Source organism: Calonectris borealis, chromosome 2, assembly GCF_964195595.1.
Source record: "Calonectris borealis chromosome 2, bCalBor7.hap1.2, whole genome shotgun sequence".
Classification (NCBI taxonomy): Eukaryota; Metazoa; Chordata; class Aves; order Procellariiformes; family Procellariidae; genus Calonectris; species Calonectris borealis.
In genome coordinates, this window is record NC_134313.1 from 145,212,887 (window position 1) to 145,227,717 (window position 14,831).

The window sequence follows — 14,831 nt, forward strand, 5'->3', positions numbered from 1 at the left end:
CAAAGTAGAATCCCTGTGAATAAAATGTCTGTTAAACAAAAAGACAGTTACTACAAGTCATCATCCTTTGCTGAAGAGTTCCCTTCCTTTTGTAGGACTATGATCATGATGGCAAGCTTTCTTTTATGGACTTTGAAAAAGCAGTGAGAGATGAAAATCTTCTCTTGGAAGCCTTTGGACCATGTTTGCCAGACATAAAGGTACATCAACCTTGAGTTTAAAAAAAATGTGCAAATACTTCCTGTATTATTGTTAAGGAGTTGTACGTATTATGGTATTAACTGTCATTACATGGGGCCTGCTGAAGTCAACTGATAAATGCTTCAGTTGTGAAATATGCATGTGCTAAGTTCGTATCTACCTTTCACAGCACCGATGTTTCCTTATACAGTCAAACACTGGTACCAGAGAATATAGGAATATAGGAACACACTGTTAATGTTTGTCTGACCTGGGGCAGCAATATAACGAACGGTCCTCAATGAGCGCCCTCTCAGACTAAGAAAATGAGACTGTTCTCTTGAATTGTTTATACGAAAGCTCTCCAGGAATACAACTTTTATTTTTCTTTCTTCAGTGCCACTGGCAACACCGCCACCACCTCACTTATAGCCTCTTTTGGGAGAGGCTGGTAACTTTCTGCAAAAAAAAATACCTTGAGAGGGTTCTTCATCTCAGAGTGTGGCACTGCTGTTTTTTAATTACATCTAACTGGACTTATTTATTAGCAATACATCTAATTCAATGGTTTTTTTTTTTTTGGAAGATGTTAATTTAGAACATGCTCATTTCCTCAGTGTTAAGTTCAACTGTGGAGAGTGTTTCTGCTCTATAATAAAGAGTAATTTTTTTCCTAACCCAATAATCATTATTCTATTTGAACTGCATGTCATTTTTAAATACTGAAAGTTGTGCCTTCATAGAGATGGAAAAACAAAATTCTGAAATACATGCAGTGATTCCTAGAAACAGAAAAGTTGTGTAAGACTGCTGGAAACAGGGCAAGTTTTCATTTGCTGGAAACCTACACTTCCTGCCAGCTCACCTACCTGGTAAGCTGGAGGACAGGAAGAAAGAGTCTTGTAGCCATGACTGCAGGCTCTATTACATCATGTCAGCTGCAAAGCAACTGTTTCCAAAATGCCAGACTTCTCCTGGCAGACCATCACAAGACTTTCAAGGGTTTGGGAAAACCCAGGTAAGTACCCTGTTTTTTACACCAGTGAAAAGGTTTTAAAAAGTTTCTGAACAAAACTATGTTCACTAATCAGCATAGAAAAATGACTTGCTTTCTGTCAGTGTTGGTAATAAAGCAGGTACACAATTCAGGCTAATCATGGCAAGAAGTGGAAAACTCTACTTCTTGCTTACAGTATTTCTGCTCTCTGTTCTGTACCCTACTCAACTGTTGCCTTTTTACTAGGTCTCTAGTTTCACAGTTAAAAGAGAACTCTATTTACATTTCAAGCCCTAAAAGCAATAAATTAATTTTGGCTATGAGCTTTACATGAAGAAAACCCGTAATTTACTAGATTTCCCAGTAGGATTATGTTGGAGAATTTTAATTGTACCCCTTGACACAAATTAAACACTCATTTGTACTTAAATATATTTTTAAAAAATGTAATGAACAACTTACCGGACAGAGTCCTAGCACCATAAGCGGTTCTACAAGGAGTCCGCAAAGATGCGCCACAAGCCGATTCCTTATGTACGCTTGCACCAGCACCAATCCTGTGAGCATCAGCATGGAGCACCTTTGCCCAGCATTGGGATCATCCCCCCAGCGCCAGTTCTGCTGCCCAAAGGTGGTCCCTGGGCGCTCCCTCTCCAGGATTGTTACCGCACAATGCTGCGGATACTTCTTACCTCATTACCAAGGGAAATTTCACTCCTTTACATTGTCATCTCAGTCTCTTGTCAGTCTGACATTCTTGCTTCCAGCCAGTTTAGCTCTGCCGTTCTGCAGCTACACCTTCTTGCCCTCCATGCCAGATCATTCCTTGGTCACACATTACCCCTGCCGAGCAGTTTGAATTTCCCCTTCAGTTATAACTTTGAATGTTCTGACTGGTCTCTTGGTGATGACATCATTAATGCTATGGAATTTACCTTTTCTAAGCTAAAAAGCAAGAAGTAGCCTAAGTGTAAGGACTGTCACTGCTTACACATTTCAGTTTAGCATCTTTTCTGATTAAATTTAAATCCTTTAGTTAATTGAAAATGAACCTTTTTTTTTTTTTTTTTTTTTTAAAACAGAGCAGTATGGCATTTGAACAGAAAACTTTCCCGGAAACTCGTAAACTGTAACTCCAAGCAGAATACTGTTGTAAGGGGTTTTTTCTTCACTGTTCTTCATGGTATAGTAAAAATAGGAGCAACTTGAAATTATTACTAAGTTTCAGTATTCCTTTACTGTAAAAGCTACTGAATAAATAGAATTTACTTCTATTACTCTACCTAAATACAATTCTTCAATGAGTTATGAAATATGTTACAGTATGAGGTACACAGGACAAGATTGCAACAATAATATATTATACTCGTTTGTTCATTCCAAGAAACGATACAATTTTTCTAAGCAAGGGAATTGCTTGGAAATACAGTATAAAATAGTTTTATTTTTAACGTAAAAAAATAAGTATTTTAAACTATATCCTTTTAAAAATGACTGTTGGAAGATGCTGCCAGCAGTATCTATATTCTTCTTCTCTGCTTTACAAGTGGTTTGGCTGAGCTACTCCCTGGCTTTTCCACAGATGTTCTTGAAACAGAATCTGCTACCTAAATTGGAAAAAAAAAAATTCTTAGTAAACTGTAACCACTCCATTTTTATGCTAGTTTTAGAATAAGGCCATGTCTCCAACGTTTGAGTATTGGGAGGGATGTATTACTATAATCACACTTGTATTGAATTTTCCTGCAGAAAAAGGGAAAAAAATTACACCACAGGCAGCATTAAACACAAGAGAGGTGAAACTTAGAAAATAGAAGTGTTAGCAGTACCATTTTTGTATTTTAACCACACAAACTGATTTCAGATACTCAGTGATAAAGTGTTACGTATCTTATCACCCTTCTCCCTACCAGAGGTGTTTTCAAAGTAAGGTTTAAGTAAGCTTTTGAAAAAGCTTTCAAAGTATGCTTTTTAAACTCAGGTATTTCAGGAGGAAGAGGGAAGGGAAAGGAAAAACCTGTTTTTTGACACATAGTTTAGAAATGTATTTAATATAAGGGGTGCTTATTTATCGATTTGACTGGAAATAAGCTCTTTCAAATCAGTCTAGTCAGTCATAGCCAAGGGAGCTTTTTCATATCTTAATTTAAATGGAAAGTTTATCAGGAGTGTTTGACCTGCTAATTGATTAATACACTCCATAAAAGGTTATATAGTTTAGGACATGCTTCTCAGCATGGTTCTGTACATCTTTTAATGCTATAAGTACTGTTGGAGCAAAATTGCATTGAACTCCAACTTCATTATTTTTCACTCCCTTTCAATCAGAAACCAGAGACAAGTACCACACTGGAGTCAGCAGGACTACCTCCAAAGTTATCATGCCTCCCCACATGGAAAAAAAGTGTAGTTTACTAAAAATCATTTAGGATCATGCACTGACACTTATACTTTCTAAGTGTAGTATAAGAGGTATGGAGTAGAATGGCCTGCAATATTCTGCATTATGAAAGAATTAAGTAGTAAGAACGCTAGCTTTAAGTGGCAAATAAACTGATAATACTGAAAAATGTTGAATTAATTTATCTTAGGGTCTCTATTTTTATGGATAACAAGCACTTAATATATATGTTTGAAAATGAAAATATCAGAACTTTCAGAATCCATACCTCTTTCAGTTTATTTCTAATTAATGTAGCTGAAGTATTCAATGAATCATCATCCATATCCACTTTAGGTATTTCTGGTAGCTGTGGACCAATAACGACTTCAGTATTGTCCGCACTTGCTCCAACAAGGGAAAATTTGTTACCTTCTTCTCTCTTCCTCTTACGTTCTTGCAGGTGAGTTGTACGAGGCATAAACCTATCAATTCCATTATCTATCGGAACTGTTCTTTGCTGCATTGAAGGAGTTGGTGGAGTATGTCCTCCCAGCTGTACGTTTAGAGTTAGGGATGTGCTTTGACTGAAGTACCCAGAAGTTTCAGCACAATTGTTATCATACTGGGGCAATGTCAACAGATTCTGATTATGATTCCCAGATGGATATCCTGTGTTTTGGGATACCCTGTGAGAACTTGTAAAGCAGGATGGATCCCAGTTACCAGCTGTACATGGCCCTGGTGTACTCCACGGACAGTCAGAGTTCTTTGAGACCGTCTTCTCAGGCCGCTCTACTTTCTTTGACACAAAACAATCTTTAAAACAACAGAAGAAGTAGCTTCACTATTTCATGTCATTATTAGTTCTAACACATAAGACAAAAAACATTTAATACAGTTACAGAAGCAATACCAGTGATACTTTATTCCCAGCCGCCTTTCTGTGATTCTTTTTTCCTAAGTGGCACCTTTCAAACTAAAGTTTTTCAGCCTACTTTCTCTCCGCTGGTTTGTGAGGAATGCCTGAGCAAAAGTATTTCAGCCGTTTTGAGAACGTGAGGAAAATATTTCTAATGTTGCAAACCAATGATTTTTACCTCCTGTTATGATTTCAGGAAGGCCAGGCTGTCTTGCAACATTGAAAAAAGCAGGTGTTTTGATGTTAAAAATCAGTGATTTTACTCCCTTTAAATATCCTCATGCAATGAATAATGATATCAAAGTACATAAGCACAAGAAAGGAGAAGCCTATGCTTGGCCATTTGCTTATTTCTCAGCTTGCCCAGCCTTCAGTGCTGCCTGGGAACTCTGCAGTACAGTAGCTTTTGTAAACCCAGTCCATTCTTAGCATTCCTCCAGTGCCGATATGCATGCTGGAGAAACTTTCTGTTGAAGGTTTTGGTGTAGTCACCTTCCTTACAAACTGTCCCTTTGGGCATGCCTGAACAAACTGGAACAAGCGTGAAAAGATGATCTCAAATTTCCTGCCAGTGGTTGAAATTTCTGATAACGTTTTGAAAAGAAAACAAAAAGAGAAGGAAATAGTTCATTATTAAAACGTAAGCATTTCTTTATTTTAGTCTTAACCAAAAGCAAAATGTTGCTTTGAAAAAGATACAGCGCTCTAAATATTGAAAGATGTCTCCATGCTGCTGCAAGCGTACTTAAAATGCATCTTTAAAACAGCCAGATACCAAGCATTTTCTTTAATGGGCACTTTAAACAAAACCCCACCCACCACTGAAGTGAGATGTTTATTACAAACCTCTTTGATTTGTTGCTTTTGCTACGTACTTTCTTCTATCCTGCAACTTCTCCCTAGTTTCTTGGACCGTTTCAAATTCTGGAGCATAGCACACGTGCAGCAAACTACCAAAGAAGCTTCGTTCGTCCATTTTTTTCTTGGCCACCCTGAAGGGAATTAAATTGTATTGGCAAAACTGAGGATTTTACTTCAACTTTCTAGAATCTTAACAGATTGTAAACAAAAAAAGGTGTAAAAGATTAAGACAGCAAGAGGCAGATACTGCCCTGTCCAATACCTTGCACATTGCAGATTTTGGAATTTTATAAGATAAACTTCAGTAAATTGCTCTGCTGGATATTCATCTAGAGCATGATACTCTTCAATGGCACCATATAATGCAAATTGTTCAACTAATTCCTTCATAACACCTAATGCAGGAACTCCTTGGATTAGTAAATAACGAGATTCCAAGTTGATAGTATAAACCTGAAAAAGAAAAAAAAGAATACTCTAAAATGTTCACATTCTTGCTTTACTGCAGAAGTAAGGAATTTTCCCTGTGTTTTCTGTTGTTCCTCAAATCCCCTCAGGATGCTGAAAATCCCTCTGTACTCTGTCTTGATTTTGGACTCTTGCAGGAGCAGTAAGTGCACAGTTATCTGAGACCTCTTCATCACTGAGCGGGAACTGAACTCAAGCTTCTTACTCAAAGTAGAACACAAATTAGAGTTGGCTCTTCTGCAGCAGGTCAGAGTACTGCCATTTGCTGAGTGAGCCTCTGGCCAATTTCCTTGCAAGACTGACTAGTAACCAGTTAATATGAAGCACTGTCAAAATAAAGGAAAAACCACTGTAAAACCTGTCTTGTTCACAGGCAGAGGCTACGCAGGTAAAATGCAGGGAGGAAAAAAAAAAGTACCACAATTCCTTGGGGCAGATCATGTGCGTGCAAAGCTGCCTCTTCACTACAGTGATGAAACAGCATATGTTTTTAAGACAGACAGATACAAGTACAATGCTGAGAGAAGCAAGGTCTTCCCCCAGGAGATTAAAAAAACAAAACAAACTACTCTTTTCTGCTTTGTGTAATGACTGTCGCACAACACAGGCTCTAAGGAAAGTTCTGTGACAGCTCAAAACGACAGGTAGCTAGACCATAAGATCAAAGGGAATTCATTCTGACTTGTTAAAAAAAACATTTAGATTGCATGAGCTACACATCCTTCTCAAAAAACAGCAAATGCAGGACAGAGCGAACCACTCAGGAAAGCAGCTCTCAAGCTGCCATCATAAAAGATACTCTCTGTAAATAGGTCACAAACTGTTCTTGTGATAGCAGCTTACTCCTACCTGCTCTCTTTCTCAAGTCAGCCTAGAAGGCGCCTTTACAGCACACTGTACCTTCAGTGCACACAAAAAGCAAATCCAGTGTTTCTGCTGCTGTAACGAAAGGTTCCTGCTACGCAGCAGGCAAGGCCCACGACGTGTGGCCTTCCCCTCACCTCCCCAGGGGCTGCTGGACACCAGAGCGCGAGTACAAAAGCAGCCTGGTGCACGCCAGTCCTGCCGAGCTCAGTGGCACTGTGCACCGGGCCGCGTGTTGGCTGGTTTTACAATGAGGGTGGTGAGACCCTGGCACAGGTTGCCCAGGGAGGTGGCAGATGCCCCATCCCTGGAAACATTCAAGGTCAGGTTGGACGGGGCTCTGAGCAACCTGATCTAGTGGAAGATGTCCCTGCCCACGGCAGGGGGGTTGGACTAGATGACCTTTAAAGGTCCCTTCCAACCCAAACTATTCTGCGATTCCATGATTCTAATAACGGCACCATGCAGCTCCGCACGTTTCCTTGCGCTGCTCTTAACCTTTGGTTTGGCATTTCGCACAGAACTAGCCTACCTGTGCTACAGGCATTTCCGAGCGATTAACTTACAAAGCGCAACGTGGGAGTTGCCAGATTTACCAGACCCAACTCCAGCTATTCCTCCAGCTGCTGCCGCCTGCCCGAGCCCACGCCCCGACGCACCTCAGCAGCAAGGAGAGAAAAGGAACCGGAAAACACCCAGAGCGGGGACACGCGCTAACAGAGACCGGGCGGCGCCGCAGCTGCAGCTGGAGGAATGCAGGGAGCTCGGCTGCTGAGCTCCCCGCCCCCGACAAGCCGCGGCCAACAACCGCGGCCGCGGGCCGGGCAGCTGCAGCGCCGCCCACCAGCGCTGAGGACGAGGGGCTCCGGGACCGGGGCCGCCCCGCTCGGGTCCCGCACCAGCAGACCCGCGCGGCGGCCCCGCCCGCAGCGCCCGGCCGCCCTGCCACCGGGGGCGGCCCGAGCACGGGCCCCGGCGCGCGGAAGGCCCAGGCCGGCCCCACCTTCACGGCGCGCGGCCTCCGCCCCTCCCGGTACTTGGCGCGCGACTCGCAGACCCCCAGCTGCACGTGGTGCTTGCAAGCGTCGCCCAGCCCGGTGCTGCTGCTGTGGCCGGCCGCCATCTTCCCATCGCGCCCCGCGTAGGCAGCTCTAGCCGCCTGCCGAGAGAACAGCCAATCAGGCAACGAGCAGAACTCTCATTGGCTTCCACTGAGGCGGAAATCGACGGTGTCGATAAGCCAGACAGAGAGAGCAGAAGCCCTCGATAGATAAGCCAATCAGAGGCAGGGAATGGGTACATGCCGCGCCCGCATTGGCCGGCAGTGGGTCATACCATTGTCTCGGGGGCGGCAGGGGGGGAGAAGGGGGAATTTCGGGAAGGCCTGGCCCGCTCGCCCGCCTCCGGGTAGGCAGCTCCCTGCTCGGGCGGAGCGGGCGCGCAGTGGCGCCGGGCTGCGGGGCCCGGCCGGCCGCCGGCATGTGGGGCAGCGGCAATCCCGGCGGAGGGGGAGCTGGAGCCGCCGCCGTGACGGTCGTCCTGAGCGGGACCCGGGACTGCTTCCTCCACTTGCCTCCCGTGCTGGCCTCCCACCTCCGCCTGCAGCAGGTACCGGGTCGGCTCCGCTCGGGGCCTGGGCGGAGGGACGCCTCAGTCAGAGAGGATTATGGGAGAGCACCGTCTTCCCCCCCCCCCGGCATCCCGTTGCTATGGTGACACGAAGAGCCCTCCTCCCTCCCTTCACGCGTCAGCCCTCCCCGCCACCAGCCGCGGTGTCGCTATGGTGACAGGGCGCGCGAGCCTCCCCCTGCAGTTGGGGGACCCCCCCCCCGGAGACGCTGCTGCTTTGTGGCCATAGCAACGGGGAGCCCCGCCCCGCGGCGCCCCCCAGCGGGAGCCCCGGCGCGGCGCCGCCGGCGCTGGCGGCCGGGCCCCGGCGGGGCGGCCCGTGCTGCCCTCCGCGCTTCTTGCACCATGCGGAAAAGCTTGCATTGCTCTCCCAGCGCAGTCCTGCGGTGTTGGCGTCTGCGTCTCTCTCAGCAGCACGTGTTTTATAGCAGTTTTCACAGTAACTCACCAGCATTAACCGAATAACGTGTAAATTAATCTCTAAGGTAGGAGGTGAGATGGTAAATCCAAGCCGAATCGTAATTCTTGGTGACGTAAATCTGTCACTATATATTCCTGTATAGAAAGGGACTCCTGCCATGCAAAATCCTCTGAAGTACATGGGTCGGGTGCAGGAAGCGCGCCTTAAGGAGCGTAAATAACATGTCACGCATGAAAACGAGCAAAGCCTGCGTCCGTCCCTTCTGCGATGAACACAAGAAGGAAGGATCTGCTAGCAGGACAGCCGGGATGAAGAATGGCAAGAATGAGCGGGTGAAGAGGAGGGGGCGGGAGCGAAGCTCGGGAGCGGAGATGGCGGCCGCAGGCCTGGCAAAGCCCCGCTCGGCCAGGCTGGCCTCGCCCAGCCTGTGTAACCTGCTGATTTCCCAAGGCCAAAAAGGACAGTTCACAAAAGCAAAATCATCTAGACTTGTGAAAATATGCTCTTTTTTCTTCGGGGTAGTAGAAGGAGGTTGGTGGGGTTGCAGGAAATCCGGTATAAATGTTAGCTTCATTTCTGCACGGTTTCTGGATGTTTTACAAACTTGCTGGCAGGAGAGAGGGAGGAGTGTAATTGCCTTGAAGTCTTGTAGCGTCATTCTGTACATCGTTGGTTATGGTGGGCTTTGCTTTTACTTAATGTGATGAAATATATGATCTTCGAAATCTTGATAGAAATAGCATATTAAATGCAAGCTCTTGAATAAAAATGTTAAAAAGGGGATAAATAAATATGTTAATAGATTATACTGAGTAAATCATATAAAAACTTAAATGGAATCAAAAGCTAAATCTAATTGCAGAAGGTATTAGATAAGTAGATGATAAAATGGTCTATGAAACTCAATGTTATGTGAAGATTAAGACACTCGGGGAGAGGCTTTATCTGTGTGAATACGAGGAAGAGCTGTAAATTAAATATTACGTTTGGTAAAAGGATCTTGGAACCATTGTAGATATTCTCTGAAAATGCTTTCAAAGTTTAATAAAAAGTCAAATAATATTTGAAATTATTAGGATACAGTTGAGAACAAAACAGAAAACATCACTATGTAAATCTGTGGTATAGCCACAGTGTACATTGTCTTGGTCACTTGATTTTCATAACAATAGTCATTTTGGAAAAAAAAAATACAGAAAATATCAGTTGAGTGATACAATGTAGGATACAGTCTCCTTATATGGAACTTGACTGAACATACTAAGATTCTTCAGTTTGGAATCAGAATAGCTGAGCAATTCTGAAACAGATTGATAAAATCATTTTGGTCTGAGTTTGTGTGACTTGTGACTTAGTTTACACATTCCCCAGCTCATGAAAGCACTCTTGGAGTCCATGCGAATGTTAAAATGCATGTGAAGTTTAAGCATATGCTTATGTTTTTTCCTCATTTGGGAAAAAGAAATGTGTAATTATACTTTTCTGTAAGATATTTGTTTGATAGACTATAATGCAGAAGGGAAGAGGAATTCTTTTCCTTACTTAAAAATAGTCCATAAAAATTAAAAGGTGTTTAAAAATTGGAAGCATGCACTGCTATGTTGAGAGTTGTGCAGATAGGTAATGTGGAGAAGAATTCTAAGGAAGATCTTGGTTATTAAGAAGTTGGCCAGTCTGCCAGAATTAAAAAAAAAATCTTGTCATTGCTGATAGAAACACCCTTTACTAACATGTTGTAAACGCTGCAAGTTATAGTTAGGGAATATTAATTAAAATAGGGCATGTAAAATCCAGAAAATATTTTTAATTCCTTTGATCTCTTTAATCAAACACGGTTTAGGTTGACTAATAGTCATCTTATTTAGCTTTATTGATGTTAATTTATTTTATTTCTTTGAAACTCATAGGGCCAAGCTGTGAAAGTATCCTGTGGTCATCAGCCTGTATTTTTGAGCTGGATGGAAATCAGGCATCGAGGTCGCCAAGGTGAAAATATTGCAGAGATTAACAGACAGTTAGCAGAAAAACTTGGCATTACAGATGGAGAACAGGTTTGAAATGCAATCTTTTTTCCTTATTTAAATAAAGAGTATATTGCAAGATACCTGAAAAGGTAATAATTTACAAGTTAGCTATGACTTCTTGTTTCATCTATTTAGACAGTTACTTCATTTATATCTGCTCCTAAGAAAAGTTAACCGTAATGAAACATCTCAAACATGAAAAGATTTGCTCATTAAATCATTAACAATTGACTAAATAATTTTAGGATAGGCTTGTGAGTAGGTTTTTGCAGGGCTGGAGCCCTGCACTATCTGCAGTGCCGTTAATTTTAGGAAAATACACTTTTAAGCAATTGAAGAATTTGGGAATTACCTTATGAGAATATTTTGCCTGGAGTTCCTGTTATTTTAAATTAATTATTGACTTACTGCATATTTCTTCTTGTTGGACTTATTTGGGGTTTAAATTTTCATCCTTCTTTTTCGCCCTTCACCATATGTCCCCGTGTGTCCTCTCTCTTTGAACATGTATTTAAATTGCCTCTTACTCTTGGACACTGTCTTAAACTTCTTGTAAACAATTCTTTCATTGAACAGAAGTTGAAGAGATGCCTAAGAGGCAGGCAGAGCTTTGTGACATGGGACTATGAAAATCTCAACATGCAAGGGTTTTTTTTATATTAATAGGTAGAGATTTAAATGAACAAGAATAGAAAAGTATTACTCTGCACAGTGTTACTGTGTACTATATTCATATATGCCTATTCTCTCATATGGAAAATTTTATTCAGCATAACAGAAGACATCAAAGAATGTGGCTCAAAGCAGTGTATTATCTTGCCTTGTTTACTTTTCTAGCGTACTCTCTCTAGAAGTGATGTATCTATTTGCAGAACTTTACAATTTACTAGTTCAGTGGCAAGGTAACTACCCTTTCTTGTTCTAGCAATTAATAGCCTTCAACAGAAAAACAATTGACAAGGAAAACCTGAGAAAACCTCACCCAACTGTTGCCTGAAAATAATCATCCGTACAATCGAATGAATAAATGAATAATTAGGTAGTTTTGCCATTGTTTTGGATTCAGAAATTGCATGTTTGCTGTGTTTCATAATAATATGCTCTTCTATTTACCATGTTGGAGAAAAGATATTCCTCTAAACTTTTGCTCCAAACTGAGGACCTAGAGGAATTTAAAATCAATTGTTACTTTTATAAAAGCTGACCTGAAATAAATCTCTCTCAAAGGACAGGTAACTAGTTTTATATCAAGAGAAATTGAATTAAGTTTATTTAAAAATGTATGACATGATATTGTTTGCAAATTGTTACTTCCTGTCCAATGGAACCTTTGGTAAAAATTAACTTTTGAAGTATATGTTTAATGCTTTCTGAAAAGCCTAGGCCACAATAGCTTTTATCATTCTTCCTGATACACAGGACCTCAACACTGTTCTGTGGAAGTGGGGCTGCTTCCTGTGAAACCATTCATAATATAGCTGATTTTGCTTTTGTATTGTACTTTTTCCTCATTTCTTCATCTGTTTCCGCCTTATCTAAATTTGTGCACAACGTGGTGAATTTTTCAGCATTCTAGAGTCCAGGACATTTAAAAATAAAAATTGAAAAATGAAAGACAGCTATGTGATCAATATGCATTAAAAATTGTTTGTTATCAGCTGATCAAGTTCTTGATGCTTTTCACATTCCCTTCCATTCACAGTGTGTTGAAGTCCTTAGGCATGCCCAATGCAATCTATTTCCAATATGTTGAACATCCATCTTCTGCTTATGAATTACCTAGTGTCATTAAGAAGATATATGTTCAAAGTAGTGAAAACGTATCACGAAGGAGATGTCAGTTTTCTAGTTGAATTAAAGATGGAGCTTTTCTGTGTTTAAAAATAAGAAGTTAAATATTTTGAAATGGTGTTTCTTCTACTTTGGCCAGGTATTTCTTGAACCCTGTTCCCATGTCTCCTCCTGTCAGCAAGTAGAAGTGGAACCACTCTCAACAGATGATTGGGAAATTCTGGTAATAAAACCTTTTCCCCTGTTCACATCCTTTTCTTACAGATGACGGAGATTTTGACACAAGCAGTTTTTTGCACAATGCCCCATTCTTTTTAGCCCCTAAGGAAATACTACATGTGGTGGGGTTTAATTGTATTTTATATTTCAATGGTGTATTAGAAAGAGACGTAGAGTTTTTGTCTTCAAACAAATGTTGAAAATGTATGCAGTATTTAATTTATAACCACATTTCCCCAGGAACTGCACGCTGCTTCTCTTGAAAAACATCTTCTTGACCAAATTCGAATAGTATTTCCAAAAGCCATCTTTCCTGTATGGGTTGAACAGCACACTCACGTTTACATCAGAATCGGTAAGCAACAGCGAAGGCTCTTGTGGCACCTTGAGTAAGTTGTTTGCAAGAGTGGATGCATTCATTGACCTGCTTTGTTCATACTCAGGTACACTTATGCCAGCAGCCCCCTATGGGAGATTAGAGCCGTGCACGGAGCTCCTGGTACTTCCCAAAACACGCGAACTTGAGGAAAATATCACCAGCACGCCTTCCACAGAAAGTGATATCTTGCTTAAAAGTTTTGTGAAAAATAACACGGAGCAAGAAGAAACAGTAAAGGATCCTTTTGCCAAACAACCTTACTTAAAGCCAGGAGTCCCTGAACAGAGTAAGGCTGATGCAAACTTGACATTTGGCTCAAATGTTCTCCCAAATATATGGAATTTCATAGGGAGCATTTTCTCTCATACACCTGAGCAGAAACAAAAGACTTTGTGTGATAAAGATGAAATGAGCACCTTCAAAGACAAGCTGCTGAACTTAATTCACATGGATTCCATTTTTAGAGTATGTCAGTCCCAGCCTCCCAGCGTACAGAATGCATCCGCCACTCATGCATTTCTGAAATGCAATGCTATCCATGTTTTTCCGTGGAATTTAGAATTTATTGATTTGGATCCAAATCCTGTAGTATCTTATGGGAAAATAAATGAGCTGCTTTCCCCAAGACAGCGTCATCAAGAAGCAAAGCAAAATCTGCCATTTGAAAAGCAAAAGCATTTGACTAGTACACAAGACAAAAATCATTCTAATTCTAATAGCAGTCAAGCATCCAGTGAGGGATCTGTTGTTCAAATCGTTTGGAATGGATTTGAAGACCTAAAGAGTGTCATAGAGTATGGCCACAGTGGGGAAGCCCTACATGTTGGAAGAGTTTGGGTCAGTTTAAGCACACTATCTTTTGGACTTTTTATTGGATAATATTTTCTATTGGATAATTGTGGAACTGGCTAATTAATAAGCAGTTTTGGGATATAGACTTTGTGTTAAGCTCTCAAGTAGAGTATACTAGAAACAAATAATATTTACTAGAGCTGTGCTTTGCTCAGCACATTCTGGACTACGTTACTTACCAGCATCCTCCAAGATGTATAGTGTACTCTGGGTTTCTCATCCTTAGCATTTTTGCACCAAATGGGGAAAATTCTTCAGTGTTTCTGGAGGGAATGCATGCTTTCTTCAAAATCTGTTGGTAGCCACTGTATTCAGGAGAATGTGAAAGTATCTATTTACATACATTCAGTACTGCATAATGAGATTCTTCTCATCAGTTATCACTTTAAAATGTGCTTTGGACTCTAGTTGTCATCAAACTGTAAAGTAATGGGATCACATATCCTAGTGCTACATGATGTTTGCAAGTGCTTTTATATACTCTTTAAAATAAATCTTAAAAGAAATAATATCAAATAATTAGCTTTTATATAATTTAAACTATTTTAGTTTTTATATATACTATTTTGCAAGGTGCCACAAGTCCCGATGTGCAGACACTGACATTTCAGCTTGTTCTGATAGAACTACAGCTTGCTTATGTTCTTTCTTTCCTGGAAGCACATATGAGATCAACAAAAATAGATAAAATGCACTCCAAATCACCATTTGACTATTTTGACATAATATACTTCTCACCATTCACTTTTTTTTTTGTTGAGAATGAGAGCAAGAGTCTGCAGTGGTCTTTACCACTAAATCTTTGAGAGACGTAACAATTTTCCAAATACCAGCAATCATAAAG

General features: G+C 41.3%; 3 protein-coding genes across 9 annotated transcripts in view; 2 read left to right on the top strand and 1 right to left on the bottom strand.

Moving 5' to 3' along the window:
- Positions 1-4,000, top strand: part of FAM133B (family with sequence similarity 133 member B) — a 27,002-nt gene extending 23,002 nt beyond the window's left edge. The window contains exons 16-18 of the mRNA XM_075143763.1: positions 96-200; positions 2,260-2,329; positions 3,915-4,000. Coding sequence (XP_074999864.1) covers positions 96-200; positions 2,260-2,310 — 156 coding nt within the window. The 3' untranslated portion in view covers positions 2,311-2,329; positions 3,915-4,000. The remainder of the gene's footprint in view (positions 1-95; positions 201-2,259; positions 2,330-3,914) is intronic.
- RBM48 (RNA binding motif protein 48) lies at positions 2,602-7,825 on the bottom strand. Of its 2 annotated transcripts, none has more exons than XM_075143764.1 (5): positions 7,676-7,825; positions 5,603-5,793; positions 5,326-5,471; positions 3,847-4,376; positions 2,602-2,784 (listed from the first exon to the last, which is right to left on the bottom strand). In XM_075143764.1, exons 1-5 carry the CDS (start codon positions 7,793-7,795, stop codon positions 2,698-2,700), a joined length of 1,074 nt encoding a protein of 357 aa, XP_074999865.1. In that variant the 5' UTR covers positions 7,796-7,825; the 3' UTR covers positions 2,602-2,697. The 2 variants fall into 2 exon arrangements, with proteins under 2 accessions (XP_074999865.1, XP_074999867.1); XM_075143766.1 differs by lacking the exon at positions 7,676-7,825 and adding an exon at positions 7,239-7,509.
- Positions 7,826-8,030: 205 nt separating this feature from the next.
- Positions 8,031-14,831, top strand: part of PEX1 (peroxisomal biogenesis factor 1) — a 28,114-nt gene continuing 21,313 nt past the window's right edge. For 3 of the 6 annotated variants that reach the window (XM_075143767.1, XM_075143770.1, XM_075143768.1), the window contains exons 1-5: positions 8,063-8,280; positions 10,630-10,773; positions 12,677-12,760; positions 12,997-13,111; positions 13,200-13,972. In XM_075143767.1, the coding sequence (XP_074999868.1) occupies positions 8,152-8,280; positions 10,630-10,773; positions 12,677-12,760; positions 12,997-13,111; positions 13,200-13,972 (1,245 nt within the window). In that variant the 5' untranslated portion in view covers positions 8,063-8,151. Of the gene's footprint in view, positions 8,281-8,573; positions 8,787-10,629; positions 10,774-12,676; positions 12,761-12,996; positions 13,112-13,199; positions 13,973-14,831 lie in introns of those variants that run through there. The other 3 variants (XM_075143772.1, XM_075143771.1, XM_075143769.1) reach the window with 3 other exon arrangements.

Bases quoted from the DNA above. Each gene is read 5' to 3' on its own strand.
- RBM48 (XM_075143764.1), bottom strand. From the start codon at position 7,795: ATGGCGGCCGGCCACAGCAGCAGCACCGGGCTGGGCGACGCTTGCAAG. The intron at 4,377-5,325 runs GTTTGTAATAAA...GTTGTTTTAAAG, and splicing joins AAAAGCAACAAATCAAAGAG to ATTGTTTTGTGTCAAAGAAA. The intron at 2,785-3,846 runs GTATGGATTCTG...TTTCCAATTTAG, and splicing joins TTAGAAATAAACTGAAAGAG to GTAGCAGATTCTGTTTCAAG.